Genomic DNA, 19581 nt, shown 5'->3' with positions numbered 1-19581 from the left:
TGGATTGACACAAAGGAGGAATTTGACTATGGCAAAAAAGCAACGTGAGATGAGCACAATGCACAGAGTTTCGTCAGATAAACCACTTAGAAGACGCTGTCGGGTGCCTCCGGCATAAAAATGTTAGCCAATGTTACAAATGGAAAGAGATGTGTTCACACAACAGAAAAGGAAAACAGTTACATACATAGAAGACCTTTGAGATTGTTAACACAGGTTACGCACACACACACACACACACACACACACACACACACACACACATACACACACACGCACACACACACACACATGCACACGCACACACACGGCACGCAGGAGCGTGCGTGAGCGTGTGCCAGGGCCGTCTGAGAGCCGGCGCGTCTCACCTTGGTCTCCCTCTCTTCCAGCAGGGTCTCCAGCCTCTTCTGGGCCGCCCGGCCCTCGTGGTCGTCGCTGACGATGAGGATGATGTGGTTCCAGCGGAACTCACGCATCATGTCGAACCACACATGCGCCTGGTGGGAGTAGGGTGGCACAGTGCGCAGGAAGGACAGGTGGATGCTCTGAGGGGGGGCAGAGACAGAGGCCGCGCTGAGTGGAGGCGCACCAGAGCACTCCCACCCCCCCAGGCCTCCCAGCCCAAAAGCTGGCCAGGTGATAGGAGAGGAAGATTAAGTCTTGTGTTATCAGTCACAGCTTTGAGCCAATCAAAGTGTTATTCCACAGGGGGCAAAGTCCTGATTGGTTCGTATGACTCACTGACAGAACCTGGCAGGTCCGCTCAGTATGGTGTTGATGACTTTGATCACTTTTTCATCACTAGGATAGCCACTGTCTCTCTCAAACAGATGAATCTGTCTGAACCTTAAAAGAGTTTAAAGGGACCCCTAAAACATGCAAACTGAAAAGAATATTTTCAGGCTATGCCAGTGTGACCATGTCAGCCATTTTGAGCCCGGTCTAAAAAGGGTGCCACCAAAAGTTTGGTATTTTTAACTGAAGCATGGTATTTTTAACTGATAACGTCAGTTTGTAAAACATCCAGTACATCTCCAAGAGGCACTGCAGCCTCTCTGACCTGTTCTCTGGCTTCTTTTCATGCACGTTGGTGGACATGTAAGGAATTATCATGTTCATGATAATTGTATCATGAACGTTCATGTTTCTGTATCCCTATAAACCGAACCAAACCAAATCCTAAGCATATCTCTCTGAACAGATTTTTTTTTTGTCATGTCAGACGACAAATATAACAAATTTGAAGAAATCCCATCAAGAGATCTCATATCACATCCCTGCATGAAACTGGTCTTGTTCATAAAGCCATTGCACGAACGATTTATGAAAACTAGTGTCACAGTGCTAGCCAATACACTGCACACAAAAATCCAAATCATTTTAAATATTTTAAAGGTCCAATAAACGGAAAACCAGCTTTCCCCGAGCCATAGCACACTTGTAACTTCTCAGAACCATTCATGACTCTCCAGCCAAACACCTGTATTTAAGTCACCAGCTTATTAACACAGGTGAGGCTTATTAGCCAATGAATGACCTTCTCACACACCCACAATTATACACAATGAATATTACATTTAACCAGTCTGAAGGTGAAGTAGATCAAAGCAGGTCAGTTACTGACAAAGCTGGAAATGGAAAAATAAGGACGCTTACTGCCACAAACATACATTCATTCACTTCACACAGTAACATGATAAAAAAATCTGATGAGAAATTGAAAATCGGAACAGATTTTTTGGAGGGGTGTATTATTCAGACTGACACCGGTGAAGGCTCCTTCTTCGCGACCACAGCGGTTCTGTAAGCCATGAGATATGAACATTAAATATGCTGGAATAAAACATGTTGAAAGAGCAGAAACCATGCTCTCTTGTGTTTTCATTTTAAATGACAGCAAGTAATGGGAGCAATCCTTTCAAAATATAAATAACCTCAGGAAATGAATCAGAAGTATAGCTCATTAATAACAAATGAACAATCAACATTAAACCATGTCAGACCACAGACAAACTGATTGAAGCTACAGACTTCGCCTCTGCCCACAATGCCATTCGGAGGGAAGCAGTCACGGATTTGGTCTCAGACAAGAGATGTATAAACCAAGCCAAACCGAGCGGAATCTAACATTTGTTTTAATCACCAGCGCTCACCTTCAAGATGTGACTGCTTTCTAATCATGATGATACTGTTCAATTCTGTTATCAAGCCAGAAGCACCTGTAACCCAGAAGCTAATTTCTGAAGAGCTCTGTGCTGCTGAGCCTCGTAATTTTTTCCTCACCAGTGCACAGCTGCAGATAACACCCCAATCAGGCTTTTTGGAGGAAATGCTGCTGTGTCTAAGATTTCTGCATGCAAATACCAAAGCAAAAGTAGCATTAATGTCTAGAGCTGAGCAAAAGATGCCATTTATGACACATATAAATACATAATTTACTTCCAGAATTCATACCAGAATCGAGGCAGGCATCACCCTACTATGGCAGGATAAACTAGTATGCTTTTCAAATTAGCCTGTCATCATAATCTCAGAACAATCATTTTCAATCAAGGAATTATTTGGCTCAGTTTTAGTGTAAAGGGACAGTCATGCGATCAAAAATACAGTGTACTTCTAGGCAGGCCTAAATCACTTCATTGATGTCATTAACATTCACATTTTTAAATTCTAGTTTGAATTCTAAAATTCTAAATGATTAGACTGGTCCCCTGGGCCACCCCCCCCACCCGGCCTTCCTGTGCAGCCCCCCCCCCCCCCCCGCACCCCCCCCAATGCACCGCGCCTCACCTTGTCTGAGTAGATGGACATGCGGGTGGTGAGCCCCACCACAGGGATGCGGTAGAACCCTGCAGTGTAGGACACAGGCGTGGGGGTGAGGTGGTCATTGGACTGCGGCGGGTGGCTCACCAGGATCGCGTAGACCTGCGGGCACAAGGAAAGGTTACACATGGGGCCACAGGGTGAGGAAGTGACCCATAAGGTTGCAGGTTTTATTCCCAGGGGGCAAGCTACCTCTCCCAAGATGTGTCAGTAGAAGAGCAAGTTTTGTAAGTCGTCCTCTCTGCGTTTGTCTGCTAAGCAAATGTAGTTATTCTATATGGTACAGTCTATTGGTGGGTGAATGAAGCACATTATACCTTATTCTCAAGGTAGTTCATTATTTACAGAGGGCCTTCATAAGGCATAAGGCCTTGAGGCTGGGATGCTCTGCTGATTGCATGCCATCAACTCCGGGATCGCATACGCCAGTGACAAATGCTCCTGCAACTGTTCGTGGGGGAAAAAACGGCGGAGAAAATCTGTTAAAAACGGTGTCAAAATAAAAATATTGGCATGATGTGCAGACATGATGGTTGTGTGTATGGGCAGCCGGTTTGCTTGGGCCTCAGACGACACCGTCCATCCAAGGTAAAGTTCCGGCCATCTGCCGTCTGTGACAGAGCATCTTGCTCGGCAAGTGACAAGCCCACTGAACCAAAAGAACCGGGCCTCCCTCCACCCGGCCATACGGGGCGGGCTGACTCAGCAGTGAGAAGCTTCAGCATCTTCTTAAAACTCACAGTGACTTCGAGATGACGGAAGAAATGGTTTCTGCTAGGATTTAGGAATGTTTTAGCACCTGGAATTTTAACTGGGGATTTTAAAGCCTCTGATTTTTTTAATAGTCTTTTCTAACCTGTCCCTTACGTGTGATAGCAATTTAGACTTAATTACCATTCCCTCACTCAGGGGTATGGTGTGTGTGTGTGCGTGCGCGCGCGCCCGCTCCAACATCTTCACAGCAGAACGTGTGTGTGTGAGCAAGTCCGTTCCTGTGTGCGCACTCATGTCTGCGTGTGTTCGTGTGATCTTGTTTGTGTGTATGCGTGATATTCATTCTTCGGTGGTGTCTAAGTGAGCCGATAACGTCGCTGCGCGGGGCTGTTTGAGCCGGCTCCAAAACCTCGGGCGTAATGTGATTTTGCTGAACCAGGCTTTGAATAAACAGCTGCGCTGTTTGCCCGGAGTGGCTCCCGCGGTACTTAACAACATACTTTCACTAAGCGTGCGCAACTACAGCAGTATTTACTGGATATATGGTCCTATGCTTCTTGGCATCTGTGCTAATTAAATACAATCCCTGCTATAAAAGAAAATTTGAATATATAAATATCTATTCTGGCGTCAAACTGAAATGTCTGCATGATCTTTCAAAGGTAAACATTCCGAAGAAATGAAACAAATACTATTGCACTCTGCAAGGATCAAATAAATACCATAAAATGTATTTTGAATAGTTTGTTCTTCGTTCTTCATCAAAGGCAAAGAGTATAGAAAGACATCTGCTACACTTTCTGCACATACCGAAAACCTGAATTCAATTTCAGATTACCTTTTCATGTTTTCTGATATTGCTGTCTACTGAGATAATAATTCTAATGCAGTGCTTTGAAACCGCAAGTTCTCAGTGCGTCTCTCGGCGTGGCGACGCAGCGCCGGTGTTTTATTATTCATGGTGCTGTGTGGTGTGGGCGTATGAACCTCTCGCTGAAGCGCGGAATCAGACATCGCACCCTCGCTTTTCTTTCACGCGCAGTCGAGCACCCACACGGCAGATGCCCGCTGCGCACGCCGCCATATTGGCCTCCTTTGGGCTAAAAGATGTCAGATGGCATGTGCAGTGAAAATAGAAACTGCGGTAAAAATCAATTGTGTATGCGTCATCTATTTCACTGTCGGTTCACCGCGGCACATCCAGTCTGTAGGTTTTTGGCTGCGTGCAAACTTTGGCTGTTAAAATCAGCAACTTTCCGCCCAATAAAACTGGGAGAGGAGTCAGAGCCTTTGGGGGTTTTTTTTGTCTATAGCTCTGTTAAAAACTTGTGAACCTGCCTAAATCTATACTTTTCACCTCAGTTCATGATGTAATTATTGACAGACCGTGGACTGTAATGAAATGTAACTTTCCATGACAATTTAACACGGTCGTCACTTCTCGTTGTGATCTCAGTACATGAGCAAACGAAGTTCACTGACTGTGAACACTAAAATGCGACAAACGGCAATCAAGGCTGCCGCGTCAACAACTTTAGGCAGTTTGGATGCACGGTTGTTAGATTTATTTAACATCAGTTATATTGGTGTTACTGACGTCATTGTACGGCCTATTTAACTTCACGATTTTCGTTCCAAGCCATTATTAATTATATTGGTGTCTAACCATATTTGTGTATGGTGACAAGAACAGAACAGCATCGGTGAATAACACGCAAATTATGTGGGAATTATTATTGCCCTCATCATAGGCTACACTGCATGTTACTAAAGATCAACACCGCTTTCTTCATTATATACTCTTAAAAATAAATTGTGGCAGCCAAATAAAATATTGAACTTTGTTCTTTGCTTGCACATACTTAAAACAAGCATTTGGTGGCCTTTTGAAGCGCTCCCCTCTGTCTGACAGCTATTTTGCCGTGTTAAATGAAGATCATGGATTTAACCCTCTCTATCGTCGACTTTGATACTGCATTTTCAGAGAATCCTTTTTTTTCAGTGATTCATACCTCCCGTGGGCATTCCAACAGACAGTGCTGTCGGCATTCCATGACAAACCATTTTTACCGTGCAGCCTGTTGCTCTATTTAATAACCCAGCATTACAATGCCTTAACTTCCATATAGACAAGCAAGCCATTATGCATAGAGGTTCAAATAAATTTAAAGGTAACAAATCTAGTGTGTTTGTCTTCTTCAGCTGCAACTGTATTGAAATGGTAGAAGAAACCAACACAGGGGTGCGTTATGAAAATATTAAACAAAAAATATGTACAAGATTAAATGATTGGTGAAGCATGCAGACACAAGTATGTTGTTATAAAAATACACATCATTAAGCAAACGATCACATTGCAACCTTGGTTTTAGCCTAAAAGCAGTTTTTGGTGCAATTCCAAATCATGAAAATATCTGTTTTCAAGCTGCAGATTATATGGCCAAAAACATGCACAGATGCAAATGCGTCCCTAGATGCACCGAACCCTGCAAGAAGCAGTTTCGATATTTTCGCATTTAATTACTTCGACGGCGTCTGTACAGCGTGTCCTTGCCATTGGATAGCGACCAGTATGATATTGATCGTTTGCAAGTGAAAGCTGTGTTGATTCATGGATTTATTATATCTTTTGGGGTGTGTTGTAAATCAAAGGTAGCTTTAATCCCAGACATTATATTGTGCAGTTAGAGAAGGCAGTAAAACAGTGAATTAAGCGAAGACACTGGCGTGTTCACTCAGTTACCTGGCTGGAGATGAGGTCCTCGCAAACGGAAAGCGCCATCTGAATAGCGTTGGGTTTGTGGGTGACTGAGATAGCGTTCAGCTTGAATTTATCTCTTCCGTACAGCTGGTTGGCTTGTGTGACGGCGTCCTTGAACACCTGCTCGTACCGCTTCTGACTCAGGACGGCGCCGATGTTCACGATCTTTGGTTCGCAACCTCCTCGTGCCCAGGAGCACGAGAAGAAAACGGCCAGCAGAAAGAGCCGCATTGTGTAAGATCACACCGCGGAGCCGGCTCGCGTCTCCCCCCGCTGTCGGAGGATTGATGTGTCCCTCTTTCCCCGATCCGATTCTCACTGCCCACTGTCCCGCACAGCTACATGAAAGACTGTCCGCTGTAATGCGACTACATTCACATGCACTGCGGCAGAATGTGCGGAGTCACCGACCCACAATCCCTATTGGCGTATAAGCTTATCATCAGTTCTTTTAGATTCTCTCTTTTAATTGGTTTTTCAAGCTCTTCTCTTCATTTGGTCATCTCCCTAATTCTTTTCTCGTTTGGTGTACTGAGGTAGATCCTCCTTTTTTATGGTACTGTGGTTTGAGCAGAGTATCCCCAATCTCAGTCAGTCACGGCTATTTGCCGTTTTGTCTAAAAAGAATAGCTCGCCTACATGTCGCGCTGTATGTGTGTATGTCGTCCGCCTGCTCCCGCCGCGGGTCCGAGGTTCTGTCCGTTCGCACTTCTCTGCCACGCTCAGTGTGAGCGGCTGTCCTTGTAGCCTACAGCTGTGCTCGCGCGTGTCGTGCGCGTGCCCGCCGTCTTCTCGGATATCGCTGGGGTGTTATAGGCTCGAACGGTTTCGTAATTGATTAGCTAAATTACCGAGACAAGTCATTGAAATATATATCGTCTCTTTCTTGCATGGCAAGAGATTTTTGGCTCTTGTCAAATGGACGAGGTAGCCTATGAACAGCAATAAAGCAGAGCGCCCCCAAACCCAAGACTAATCATCTCTAGTAGGTTTGCAATAAAACCCATCGCACGACGTAATCGGAAACCTCCTGTTTGATCCGAGAAAGAACTGAACAAATGCGCGTGCACGTCAGGTGCACGTAGCGCATTTTAATCACGATTTGAATAGCAGCCTATATGCTTTGAATTGACTCATGAGTACAGGAGCCTGTACCATGCAATGTAGTAGCAGCACAAACTGTCACTTTAGTGCTGCATGGCGACAGATGTGTGATCTTTAAACTGTTTCACAGCGCCCTTGCAGTGAAACGTGCAGGAGTCATTCCGATATAATAAAAACTGCAGGTCCCTGATCCCCATAACGCCCTGGTCCCAGAATCAGCTGGCCCGTTATACGGATTTTTGATGACACCACTGCCACAGATAATTTATTTCCATAACCAAGCCGCGCGGATTTTAGCATCTTAAGTCATACACAACCCCCAGATACGCGGCTCATCCTGTCAGACTGTACCGGGTTATTTAGAGCAGCGCCTAAATAATTTCTTAGTTTAGTGAAGCCTCGAGGGTCTCCTCTCATAGCCTACATTCTAAGCTCAACAGACTATGACAACAAATTGTGTCTTTAGCGTATTAACATTGTGATTGTGAATAAACTGTGGCCATATGTACTTTCGAAAGGGATTTGTTAACATTCGGAGAGCGTTGTCAAATTAAAATGATTTTCTCTTCGACAGCAGTAGATCTCGTTTTAAACGAAGAAAAGTGCTTCTACTACGAGGCTTCAAGCAACCACACAGAACACAAGTGCGTCCTGATACAAAGCAAGAGAAATGTTCGACTAGACCCCGGTTACCAAGGAAACAAGCATCTCTGCCTTGAAATTTTATTTTTTTTTAAACTCAATAGTTGCGAATGTGTTTTATTTTCAAAGACTGCAACATGAATTTTAGAAAAAAACTCAATAGACCTATAGTTCAACATGTTAAAAACAGCACAATCTGGTAAGTCACATTATTAACGAAATAAAATAAAGATAAAAGAAACAATAAAACAAATGACAAACATACGGATAAACAGTAAGCTCGTGACCGAGTCTGGTGTTTAAATATAAGTATTTCGACATTGTGATCAATACTCGTTGAATTTTTAATATCTCAGGAAATTATTATTCAGACCCCTGCCGTGTCCCTGCTGTGGCAATAATATTAATATTTGAATGTCAAGCGAAGGACGGTTTTGAAACGAACGTAGATAAGCATATTCATTCGGCTCATAATAGATGGAAGCCCTGAATTGTTCCATCATTGGGTGGACGCAGAAATTAAACCGAAATGACAACAAAAACTAGAATCACGAGGAATACGTATAAATGCAGAACAGCCTTGGGCTTGGGCACTCCGGTCCTCGTGCCACTGAGTGAATAGCTGCTAATCTGAAGTTCTGTGAACAATAACAAAATGTCTGTCCTTTGTTCCCACACGTTTGGTATGATGTTCTGCTTTGAGCGTGTTGTTTTAGCTTTTAATTCATTGCAAAATTCATTTGCATAGTGAAGTGAGATCTTGGCTGCGGCTGGAGGAGAACAGCATTGTCCCATTTAGTTAAATAAGTAATGAAGACACATTTTCCTCATCTGCGTTTGCACATAGCTGAGAACGTTCGGGCAATTTTGCGCTTCGCTTGTGTCGACTCTTTCTTCTCCTTGCTAAACCTCTAAGTGTTCTTACACAAACTTAAAATGGCAAACGAAAGCTCATTTTCAAACGTTTAGAAATGCATTCTGAGTTAACTGAAAGTTGCCACCCCGAAATGCCAGACCTATCTTGAGTCATAATGCGTCGAGTCGTTGACTGGCATGACAAATTTACTTTTGTTTGCGTTCGCATTAAGAAGCGCGCAGTCACTTCGCTGGATGCGTAAAGGTAGCCATCTGATTAACTTGACAGCGAACAGAAGAAGATCGGGGTTGCAGGGCCTCGCTGTGTGGGATCGCTGTCGTGCTGTGAGCTACACAATCAAAAGGGCGCACGAGGCGACAAGGCCCTCCTTGGCCCGCGTTGTGCTCGCAGCCCCTCCCCCACCCTTTGCTCCACACATCAATAGACCAGATACAGCCTGCAATGCAGCCATTATATAACACCGCTGTTCCCTGCCAAAGCGCAGCCACACAAACACTCACCTCAAAAGAGCTCACACTGTCCAAACACACACGTGCGCATGCACACGCGCACACACACACGCACACACGCACGCACGCACACACACACACACACACGCGCACACACACACACATGAATGAATTTGCACACAATAATATGAACACAAAGGCATGCATGAATGCGCACACAAAGTCCAATAGACACACTCACATGGTCACACATGCAAATGCATATGCACGTACACTAACATGAAGACAGACGCATGGGTAAGTGCACACACACACACACACACATACACACACACACACACAGGATGTTTTTTGCACCCCCCAAGAACTGCACATACACACCAACACTGTCCACTCACATGCCAGCACAGTTCACAGGCACAGATAAACCATTGGCACAATAAAGTCCACACCTTACAGAAGGATGTGGAAAGTGAGGCCCCAGTCAATCCTTCACTGGAGGGCCGATGTGAGCATTGTATACTGCAGACAGGATCACAGACAGTAAACTGCTCAACCACTGAAGCATCGGCTGAAGGAATCAGAGTCACTGGAGAGTGAAAGTCTGTCCAAAATACTCCTGAACATTTAGGGTGGGCAAACGAGAGAGAGAGGCAGTCAGTCTGTAAACTCTTCTGAATTAATACAAGTTGAATAATCCTTAAATTGGGTCGCAGCTAACAGAGGGTGATATGTGTAATGTGAATGATGCATTATTGAGGGGGCATTCTCCATTCATAACACCAGATGATTGAAATTACACAAAATGTTTGATTACTGTGTTTAATGTTTAATTGCTGTACCCTCTCCCTTTCCCTTTTCTGCAAGCTGCACACAGCGAGCAAGCTTTCATCGCTGTGTAAGAAAAATGGTCTCTCAGGCAATCAGCCATTTGGCTGGATAGCTGTGTGGGTGAATCCAGGAGCCCAGATCATAGGCCGATTCGATTTAGATCATGCCACAGAATTAAACAAAGTGTACGCTGCATAATCTTTAAAAAAATAACTCCTGATCCAGAATATATCTTACGCCCCTGCCATGGATTAGTAGACTGTTACCATGATCCCAGTCAGGGGCCAAGCGGAGAAAGAGGCAGAGCGACTGTAAGTGAAGTCTCCTTTATTGCTACATGCAAAAATATGACTTGGCCGCGTCGCGGCACCTTTAAGGCTTTCAGAGGACACGGTCAATGGACAAAAATAAAGAAAAAGAAGGAAAAAACCCACAGACGTCACACAGGACGGCCTAAGGCGAGAGTATCGGGGTCTGCAGTGAATGCATGCGAAGCAGAGCAGCCGGAGTGGGCTGTTAGCGGAGGGCGCAGAATGAGAAACCCGCTCCGCAGCCGCCGCCGCCGGCGGTGAACGCTTCCCCTCCGCCGGCGCGCTGTGGCGGAGGGAGACCGAGTCGCCCGCTGAGCGGAGCGGAGTGTTTCAGCACCGGACAGCGCTGGATTGTGCTGACAGCGCCTTTTCTTCCCCCGAGCGCTGGAGCCACTGCGGTCTGCCCGACGGCTCGCCACAGCCCCCAGAAAGACACATGAAACACCGATGGCCCATTTATAGAGGATATAGCTTTTATGCATTTATGTAGCCTATATTTAGGCTATATAAGTATCTATAAATTCTTTGTGAAAATCTTAGTCAATAAGTCATGATATATTGTATGTCATTCATTATTCAGGCATTTAAAATCGTAATTCATTCTTACTATTTTTTGTTTCTAGCCAGCGTTATTTAGGGCAACTTACAGAGTTCATATTTCTTTACATGTCATTCATTCATAAAACAGGACATATACTGCAGCGATCAGAAGTATTTTGCTCAAGGGTTCATAGATGACCCGGGGAAATAGAATCTGCGCCACACTGCCGGCGGTTTAATCGGAGGTACCGTCACCGAGGCAGAGCGGAACCAAGTTGTGAACGGTTTGCTGAGCGATTTTTCGCAGAATATGAAGTGGAAAGTCTGGCTGTAAACCAGACTCTGCCCTTAGAGACAAGGAGCCGGTTGGTTAAAAAAAAAAAGGTTTTCTTCCCTCCCCCTCTTCACTCGTGCACTGTAAATAGGCCATATTGAGTGTGGTTTGGGAATGCAGCGGTGGTTAGATTAAGAACTCCGGTGGAATTAAAAGTGCGCACTTTCTTCCCGTCCAGGTCAGGAGCAGGATGATTCTTATCTGCCAGATTGAGATTAAGTTCTTTACTATGATGATTCTCTTCTGTCCAATTCCCTTCTACAATGGTTATTTGAAATGAATGATGACAAACAGCAAAATGGGAATTGTACGCTACTGGTATGCCACCCTACTGAATCACGGTATCTGACAGTGGCTAATGAGGTTTGGGGTATTTTTATCCCAAGGTTATTCATTTGCTTACTTTGCGTTTACCCTTGTCCAGAGTGACTTGCATAACATGCTTTTGATATATTATTCCTGAATATGGCTAGGAATTTACTGAGGCTACACAAGTTAAGTACCATTCTTAAGGGTCCGACAGCAGTGTCACACTCAGCATTGGGATAAGTCTGGCTCTCCAGCAAATATGTCATGCTACCAAAGCAAGACTTGCCACAAATGCAGTTAAAAAGGCTCTGAAATGAATAAGGCTCGCACCATTATGATTACTGTTACCATTATTTATTTGTAGAGCAGATACCTGCATCCATAGCAGCCTGTGTAGTTTACTTATTTTCACATCGTCCGCCTCTACAGCTCGATGTTTTCTGAAGCAGTTTAGGTTAAGTACCTTCCCCAGGGGTCTGACCGCCGGGCTCCACCCTGGGCTGTGAGCTGAACTCCTCTGCCCCACGACCACCGCGCCGCCTGCGTTAGGAGCTGAAATGGCTGAACCCATTACAGCAGCTCAGGGCCCTGATTGGCTGCGGGTTCTGTAGACAGATGTGTGGGTGTCATCAGGGGAGCTGGGAATACATGAAGCTCATATAAAAATGAGCCTGTGCTATAGCAATTGAAGAGTTCAGTCTGTAAAAGTCTCAGGTTTGTTTCCTACATGAGGCTTTGCAGTCGTACCCTTGAGTAAGGTATTCGCCCTGAATATTAACACACACACAGCTGTGTAAATTTGCAGTGACTGATTACCTGGAATTGTTACACTGAAGCAGAGATTTAAATAAAACTCATTACACATCTCATCTCAGACAATAAAAACAAGTCTGTCTGTTAAAAAAAGCCCTGTCCATCTTTTTCTGTATGCATCTGTGTGTGTGTGTGTGTGTGTGTGTGTGTGTGTGTGCGTGTGTGTGTGCGTTTGTGTGTGTGTACGTGTGTGTGCATGAGCATGTGTGTGTAGGTGTGTGTGCATGACCATGTGTGTGTACGTGTGTGTATGTGTGTGTGTGTGTGTGTGTGTCTGTGTGCATACATGCATGTGTGTGTGTGTATGTATGTACAAACAAAAGTTCAAAATGCCGTTTAAAAGACAGCAGCTCTAAAGTGTCTGTGTGAAGTCAGAGCAAGGCGCTGCACAGCTTCCCACAGCGAGTGCAGTTTAACCCGTTTAAGAGCTAAATTTTTCATCTGCAGTGGCTCGCTTTTCACTCCGAGTGGGTGGGAACGGGGGGCAGTGAATCTCTCCTACCTCATAAAAGTGCATCTCCAAGCACAGGCAGCCAGAATGAGGGAAAGAAATTAGACAAAAGCTGACGGAGCGTGTGTCTGCACATGCATGCGTGATGTGTGTAGTGAGGCGTACAGGGTGCTTCTGTGTGTTCCCTGCATGTATTATAGATGAATGAGGATCCAGGCATTCGCCCAGTCCTGTCCTGCAGGCTTGTTTAAGAGCAGCTCAGACCTCTCAATATGGAAGCCGTTTCCCCTCTATCCTCCTCCCGCTGGAAAAAAAACCAAATGTTATTTTCAAATATGAGTCATGCAAATGTCTCTGTAGTGATGAAAAATGCAGGTACGCATAACTGCTTATAGCAGACCTTTAAGATGATTGCACTGTACTGATGTATGTATAACATTTGAAGAGGTCTCCATTTGGACATGGACTGCAGTTGGACAGTAACCATTATGTTGTTAAGAGTAATTTTTGAAAGAAAACAGCATAATCATAAGCTTACACATACTTATCTGTGTTTCTGTGTGTCCAGTCTGTACAGCCTACATATAACATACATAGAGCTTAACTCCATGGTCACATTCATTGCAGACAGAAATAGGATGAATACTTTCTGATATAGAATTAGGGCAATATAAAATCAAACATATGACCTAAATCCATTACCCTTAGCTGTGGGATCTCATGTATGATTAACGCACATTTCTTTGGTAAGATCTTAATGTGACATCAGTTAGAGCATGAGGATAATGAAGCTTGATTGACCTTGGATATTTAATGTTGCACAAAGTGTACATCCTTTGAGCTCATGTTTCATTGTAATGAAGAGTAGCTACCCTATTATTATATCATTGTATTACTGGAAAATTACAGACAACAACATATGGTTGGTAAAAATTTGGAGTGTTGTCGAATATGCATGCAAATATCTCTTATATGAAAAAGTAAGATATATCAATATATAAGTGTGAAATCCAAAGTAATCTAACAAAATAACATTATCAAAATGTCAAAACGATTTATTACCAAAGACAAAAATAACTTGAAAATAAATTTTCAGAATATATTTAACTGCATACAAAATGTGAAAACAAACGTATCCAAAATATTTGACATGTATTTAAAATATATCCTTTTACATTCTATAAAATGTTTTAACTGTTTAATATATTTGCAGAAATGATAACTTCATATGGGTTTGCATACGTGATACTTCGCTGCGACTTAAAAAGTTTTCACCCAACAGCTGAAGACCTGGTTACGGGGGGCTCGATTTAGACTGTATGTTTATTTGTGGATAAGAGACACTTTGTTCCCGACTGATGGAAGTTCTAGATAAAAACGAAGAAACTAAAATTACACTGAAATTCATATAGATGCTCAAATACGAGTAAGGGCACTATACGATTCGTCGGTTTAAGGCATAATTCGTGACTCTGTTGGGGGGTCTATTAATTGGCCAGAGTGAAAAGCAATACCAGTACAATCACAGGAAGGAACACGAGCAAGAGACAGCTCAGCTCGGCTAGGTACAGGAGAAGCAAGCCAGTCAAGTAGCAGCAACGACAGCAATGTCGCAGTTGCCGTATTCCCTGCACCAACCGAGGTGGGTATCTGAAACAGCCGCACACCATGGCGGTGTCGGCAATGCGGGACTCCAGCCGCCGCTCCAATGCGGCGCACAGACCTGGCGCCGGCTGAGAGGAGGGCGGGCGCAGCAGAGTCTGCGGGGGAGGCAAGGAAAGGGTAGCGCTGCCCATATGGTACACAGCTTCCTCCTGCATCCTGCGGATCTCCCAGTCCGGCAGCGGCGTCTTCTGGCGACACAGGGGACAACACACCCGACTGGCGTCTGCGGCGCGTTTAAGCATGTCCGCCAAACACCGCAGGCACACAGTGTGGTCGCAGTTGAGCAACGCCTTCCCGCGCTCGTCGGAGGAATCGTAACGCTCCGTGCAGATTGGACACTCCTCTGCCTGGGGGTCAGAGCACCAGCTGTCCCGGTCATTTTGTCCTTGTGTCAGCTCCTGCTTTTCCAGCTCTCGATTCTGAAGCGTACAAGTCCCACCGTCCGCGCTGTAAATTACTCCGGCAGTCACTTCGTCGGGCTCTTCGTGGTCAGACTGCCCTGAAAGAAGCGGCTCTCCTGCTGATTCTTTTTCCAGGCTCTCTTGGTCTGCCTGCTCTGGACACTCTCTGTCCGGGACCGAGGAACGTGGGCTTCCTGTAACAGAAACACAACCAAGGTCTTCTTGTCCAAGCGCAGGTGTTTCCACAGCAGTAAGGCTGTGTACCTCCAGGAGCGACGGCCTTTTCTTGGGACCCGTCTCCAAGGTCGACGCCACTCTCGTGTCCTTAGACGCCCCGGATAAAGATTTGTCCGTATCAGAGGGCACTGTCGAGTCAACGTCGCCCATTCTATCCATGGTTTACACCAAAATCTTCTTTCAATACATTACGGCATGTTCCCATTTCAATTAACCGCGAATAAGTGTCGTCATAATCACTACACATTTCCGACTCCTCTGCGTCCAGCATCATGGGCGGCTAAGATGAAGTTTAAGGTGCTTTTATGTAGTCGACCTGTTTATTATGGAGGAGGCGTGGCCTAGCTCACAATCTCCCCTTCCTACACCACCCCCTTCATGATAAGGTGTGATAACGCATTCTAATGCACACACCCGCCATTCAGATGACGTCACACAGCTGGGGTAATTTTCAAACACACTGCAGACGGAAGAGGTGAAGGTAGGTATATATGAAACCACATCAGAAAACAAGAGGCTTACTATTTTATTTTACTATACTATTTTAGGGAAAAAAGTCAGTCAATCAATCTATTATTTGTAATAAATTTAGGTCTTGTGAGGTCATCTCTTCTTGTTTCACATTCATCACACCAATGTGTTGTATGCATTTTCTTTTCAATTTAACACAAAAGGAAGAACAGTAGAGTAACACAACATACCCGAGAATTAAATTGGTCATATACTTTATTTTGATATCTACTTCAACATAACATCTTTCCTAGTATTGCATTTACAAAAATAATCTGTAAAATCTGTTTTACAAAATGGAAAGGGTTTTAAAAATTCTAATTCAGAATTTAAAGAAAACATACTTCCTCCTCTCTTTGTATACAGATTTACAACTTCCTCCTTCACACATTTGTATGCTTCCTGTAATAAGCCTCTCACCACAGGGTTCTGGTCCAGTCAAAGTGATCTGTGCATAACCTCTACAAGTCTAGTGGCATCACCTACATTAGTTACAGTTACATTAAGTCTATCAGTCTAGTGACACCACCTATTTTTGTCCAGTTACATCGTGTTTGTGAGTACATATACCTCCACTCTTCAAGTAGTCTTATAACCAATTATATCTGCCTAGTCCCAGCAGTTACATCAGTCTGGTCACATGACCTATAAAAGCCACACCTCCTTTGCCAGGTCATTTGCACAATTTGTATAGGTCCAGTTACACCAAATGTCAGTGCCGTCACCTAAGCAACATTACTTCAGTTGCACAACTTACAGCAATCCAGTCACACCGTGTCAGTCCAGAGACACAATCTATATCAGTCCAGTCACACCGTTTCATACATTGTCATAGAAAATTAAAGCAAAATTATAACTAGAAAAGAAAAAGCTATCTTTTTAAAAAAGTGTCTTTATATTTACGCTGTATATATTGTTCCGAAAATATAGTTTCACATCTTCATTGATGATGTAAGCACAACAATGGAAAACACTTGCACTGTTAAAGATCTGATGCAAGAGAATGCCTCTGTGAGACCTCGCAACAGCATGACCACTGTGGCTGTACAGAGGTCATATGGGGTCGAATGTCCCGCAAGTCAGACATTCACACCGAACGCAGAAATGTACAGACTGGTTTTGCATTACAATGTTCTCAAAGGACAGTGAAGCACCGGAGTGCGAGAGCTATGAAACAGCCACGTATCGTGCAATGTGGCCTGACACCGCTGCACTCGGGGACATGCACAGGACGTATTCACTGACTCACTGCTTAATCAAGAGCGCTGCAAGGATCAAATCTCTTTAGATGGATGGATGACCATGACCACAGTGACCACAGTGCAAATACCTGCCTGCTAAATAATGACTACATTATTATAAACAATTAAATACATGCTGTTAGGCTGGTTATTGTATGTAGCTTTCACCTTTGATTTATCGTCAAATAAGCCATCGCAAGTGTGTTTTTCTTGTAAGAATGATAAAGCTGGAGTTTGCTAGAAGGCCAGCCATCAGTATAGCTTTGATATAATAATGAAACGCTGCTTACTGACTTGTCCTCTTCACTGGGGGCAGCATTTGCGCTTGTGCTGAGCCTCATGGCCCGTGCCCTTGCTTGCTCTGTGTAAAAGGGCTGTTTAAACAGTCAGTGTAAAGTTGTGACACGCTGCTAAAAGTTTACAGCTGAGACTGTCTCACAGCCAACTGCATCAGCGCTAATGTCGACACAAAAACCCTGCTTAGCGTCGACACAACGTAGGTAACAACACAACGTACTCCCAAACGGCGTGGGTTCTACCATGCTACGCCTGGAGTGACCGCTGCACGGACAGCCGTCCGTGTCAGAAACGCTACGGTGCCGAGCTTCACGCCTCATGCACCTTTCACAGTTTCCAGAATACATTTAAGCCATAAACCCACGCTGGCTGATAGGCCTGTGCAATGACTTCCTGTGACTCTTCCCCATGTGGTGTGAAGGGTTTTTTGCAGTTCATTCAGTATCTGAATAACATCTGAAAACTATTTGTCTTCCATTGCAAGATCTTCACCGGAGTGATTGGCTATTTCACTAATATCCTGTGGTATACAGAAGAGATGAGCATGCAGTGGCCTGACAGAAAGGGCACTTCAGAGCAGAGGAGTTTCAGACCCTTCCTCATATTGCCCGCAAGTCTGGTCCAAGTCTTTTCCCTCCTCATCTACTAGATTTACAGAGTTCCTTATGTACTGTGCAGTCACTGTTTTTTTTTTTATCCCTTCTGAGGACGTTGGTTGATTCAGGGAGCTAAAATCTTCATATTACTGAGTAACTAGCATTTTTGCATATGTGTTGATTTGAAATGATGGCCATAGTACATTAACAAAGAGTGTCTTTACTCTTAAATCTGCCATCTTACTTTCAGACTTGTGTGGGATTGGCATTATTTTCTGTCTTCTGCCCTTATCAAGACTGTGTGCAATATTTCTTGTTTTAACCTTATTTATCATAGGGCGTGTCTATAGCTTTAATACTCCCATGGGAGCACTGACCGGTCAGGAAGCATTTCATTTCAGCAGAGACCTCAACACGTCAGCTGAGTGAATAAGCTCACCTGATTGGTCAGGGTTGAAATCGCAAATCAGTTAAACTGGTAAATCAACAGCTTAAAACGCAAATAAACCTTTGGCAACAAAATACCCAAACCTGCCTGAAGGCAGAAAGTCACGAATCTGATAAAACAGCGGTCTTGTTTAAGCACTAAGGTAATTAAGCGCTCCCTTTGAACGCTGCTGTGTCTGGCTGGGAGTTTCCCTGAAACGCCGATAAAAACAAAATGTTCCCATAATATTAGGATAATTATTTTCATTAGCACACTTTAGGGTTGGAATTACATCCTGTCTTAAAATGAATTTAGGAATTAATAAGTACTTGTCATATTGTCAAATATTGGTAACGCAGGAGGCAGTCCCTAGCTGAAGTACAGTGACGTGAGATGTACTCCAATTAAACAATATTTCCCTTCATAAAATATACATAAACAGGTCTATGCATACTATCATGAACTTATAGCTAAACATGCTTCCAAGAATACATCTACATGGAGAGGTACTCTCTAAGCTTTTATAAACATCATAGTTTTATTTACATTGCTAATTTTGTGTCATTTATTCACAGTGTGTGATACAAACTGTTATTTCCATCATGAGCCATCAGTAAGGGCTAGGCAATATTGGTCTGTCTTATTGCTGTAGTTGGTTAGAGGATTAATTCAGACATTACAGTGCATGATGGAGGTGCTATCACGTAACCTATATTTTATATGCATTTACACATACTAAAACAAGTCAGGTTAAGAACTTCACAGCCTTGTCCAACCATGGATTTAAAGTGGAATCTTTTCATTTACAAGCCCAGCTGCCAAACCACTAATCCACTTGGACACACAGCCCATAGAAGGAGAACAAAGCTGTCACAGTTGCCCATGCCTTTAACCCACACCTGTGTTCTGTAAGGTTGACATTCACGCATCTGAAAAATGTTTAAAATACCAAGGTAATCACAACAAAGTGCAACACATAAGCTAGTTCATACATGCCATGGTACATATATAATGTAGGTTTACTGCTTTGTTGTACTTGTGGCACTTAATCTTATTAAAGGTAATCTGAGCACATCGTCTTGCATTTATTCTTGGTCGTAATGGCACTTGACACTAACAACTTCGAGATATCCATGTAGCTTTGGCAGCTACCTCGCGAAAGAGATGCTGGAGACTCAGTTGTGCATAAAGTTCCGGAACCTGGTGAAAAACCCAGCCGACCAGTAAAAAGCCCGGGTTTGCACCCGT

At 43.9% G+C, this 19581-nt stretch overlaps 1 protein-coding gene across 15 annotated transcripts in view; it reads right to left on the bottom strand.

The window, feature by feature from the left end:
* grin1a (glutamate receptor, ionotropic, N-methyl D-aspartate 1a) overlaps window positions 1–7336 on the bottom strand; it is a 37279-nt gene extending 29943 nt beyond the window's left edge. For all 15 annotated transcript variants that reach the window (XM_036529708.1, XM_036529710.1, XM_036529713.1 and 12 more), the window contains exons 1-3: window positions 6281–7336; window positions 2791–2925; window positions 369–545 (exon numbers count right to left, since the gene is read on the bottom strand). In XM_036529708.1, coding sequence (XP_036385601.1) covers window positions 369–545; window positions 2791–2925; window positions 6281–6529 — 561 coding nt within the window. In that variant the 5' untranslated portion in view covers window positions 6530–7336. The remainder of the gene's footprint in view (window positions 1–368; window positions 546–2790; window positions 2926–6280) is intronic.
* Window positions 7337–19581: the final 12245 nt, after the last annotated feature.

Source organism: Megalops cyprinoides, chromosome 5, assembly GCF_013368585.1.
Source record: "Megalops cyprinoides isolate fMegCyp1 chromosome 5, fMegCyp1.pri, whole genome shotgun sequence".
NCBI classification, from domain to species: Eukaryota; Metazoa; Chordata; class Actinopteri; order Elopiformes; family Megalopidae; genus Megalops; species Megalops cyprinoides.
The sequence above is the reverse complement of the archived record's forward strand: the minus strand, read 5'-3'. Positions and strand labels throughout refer to the sequence as shown.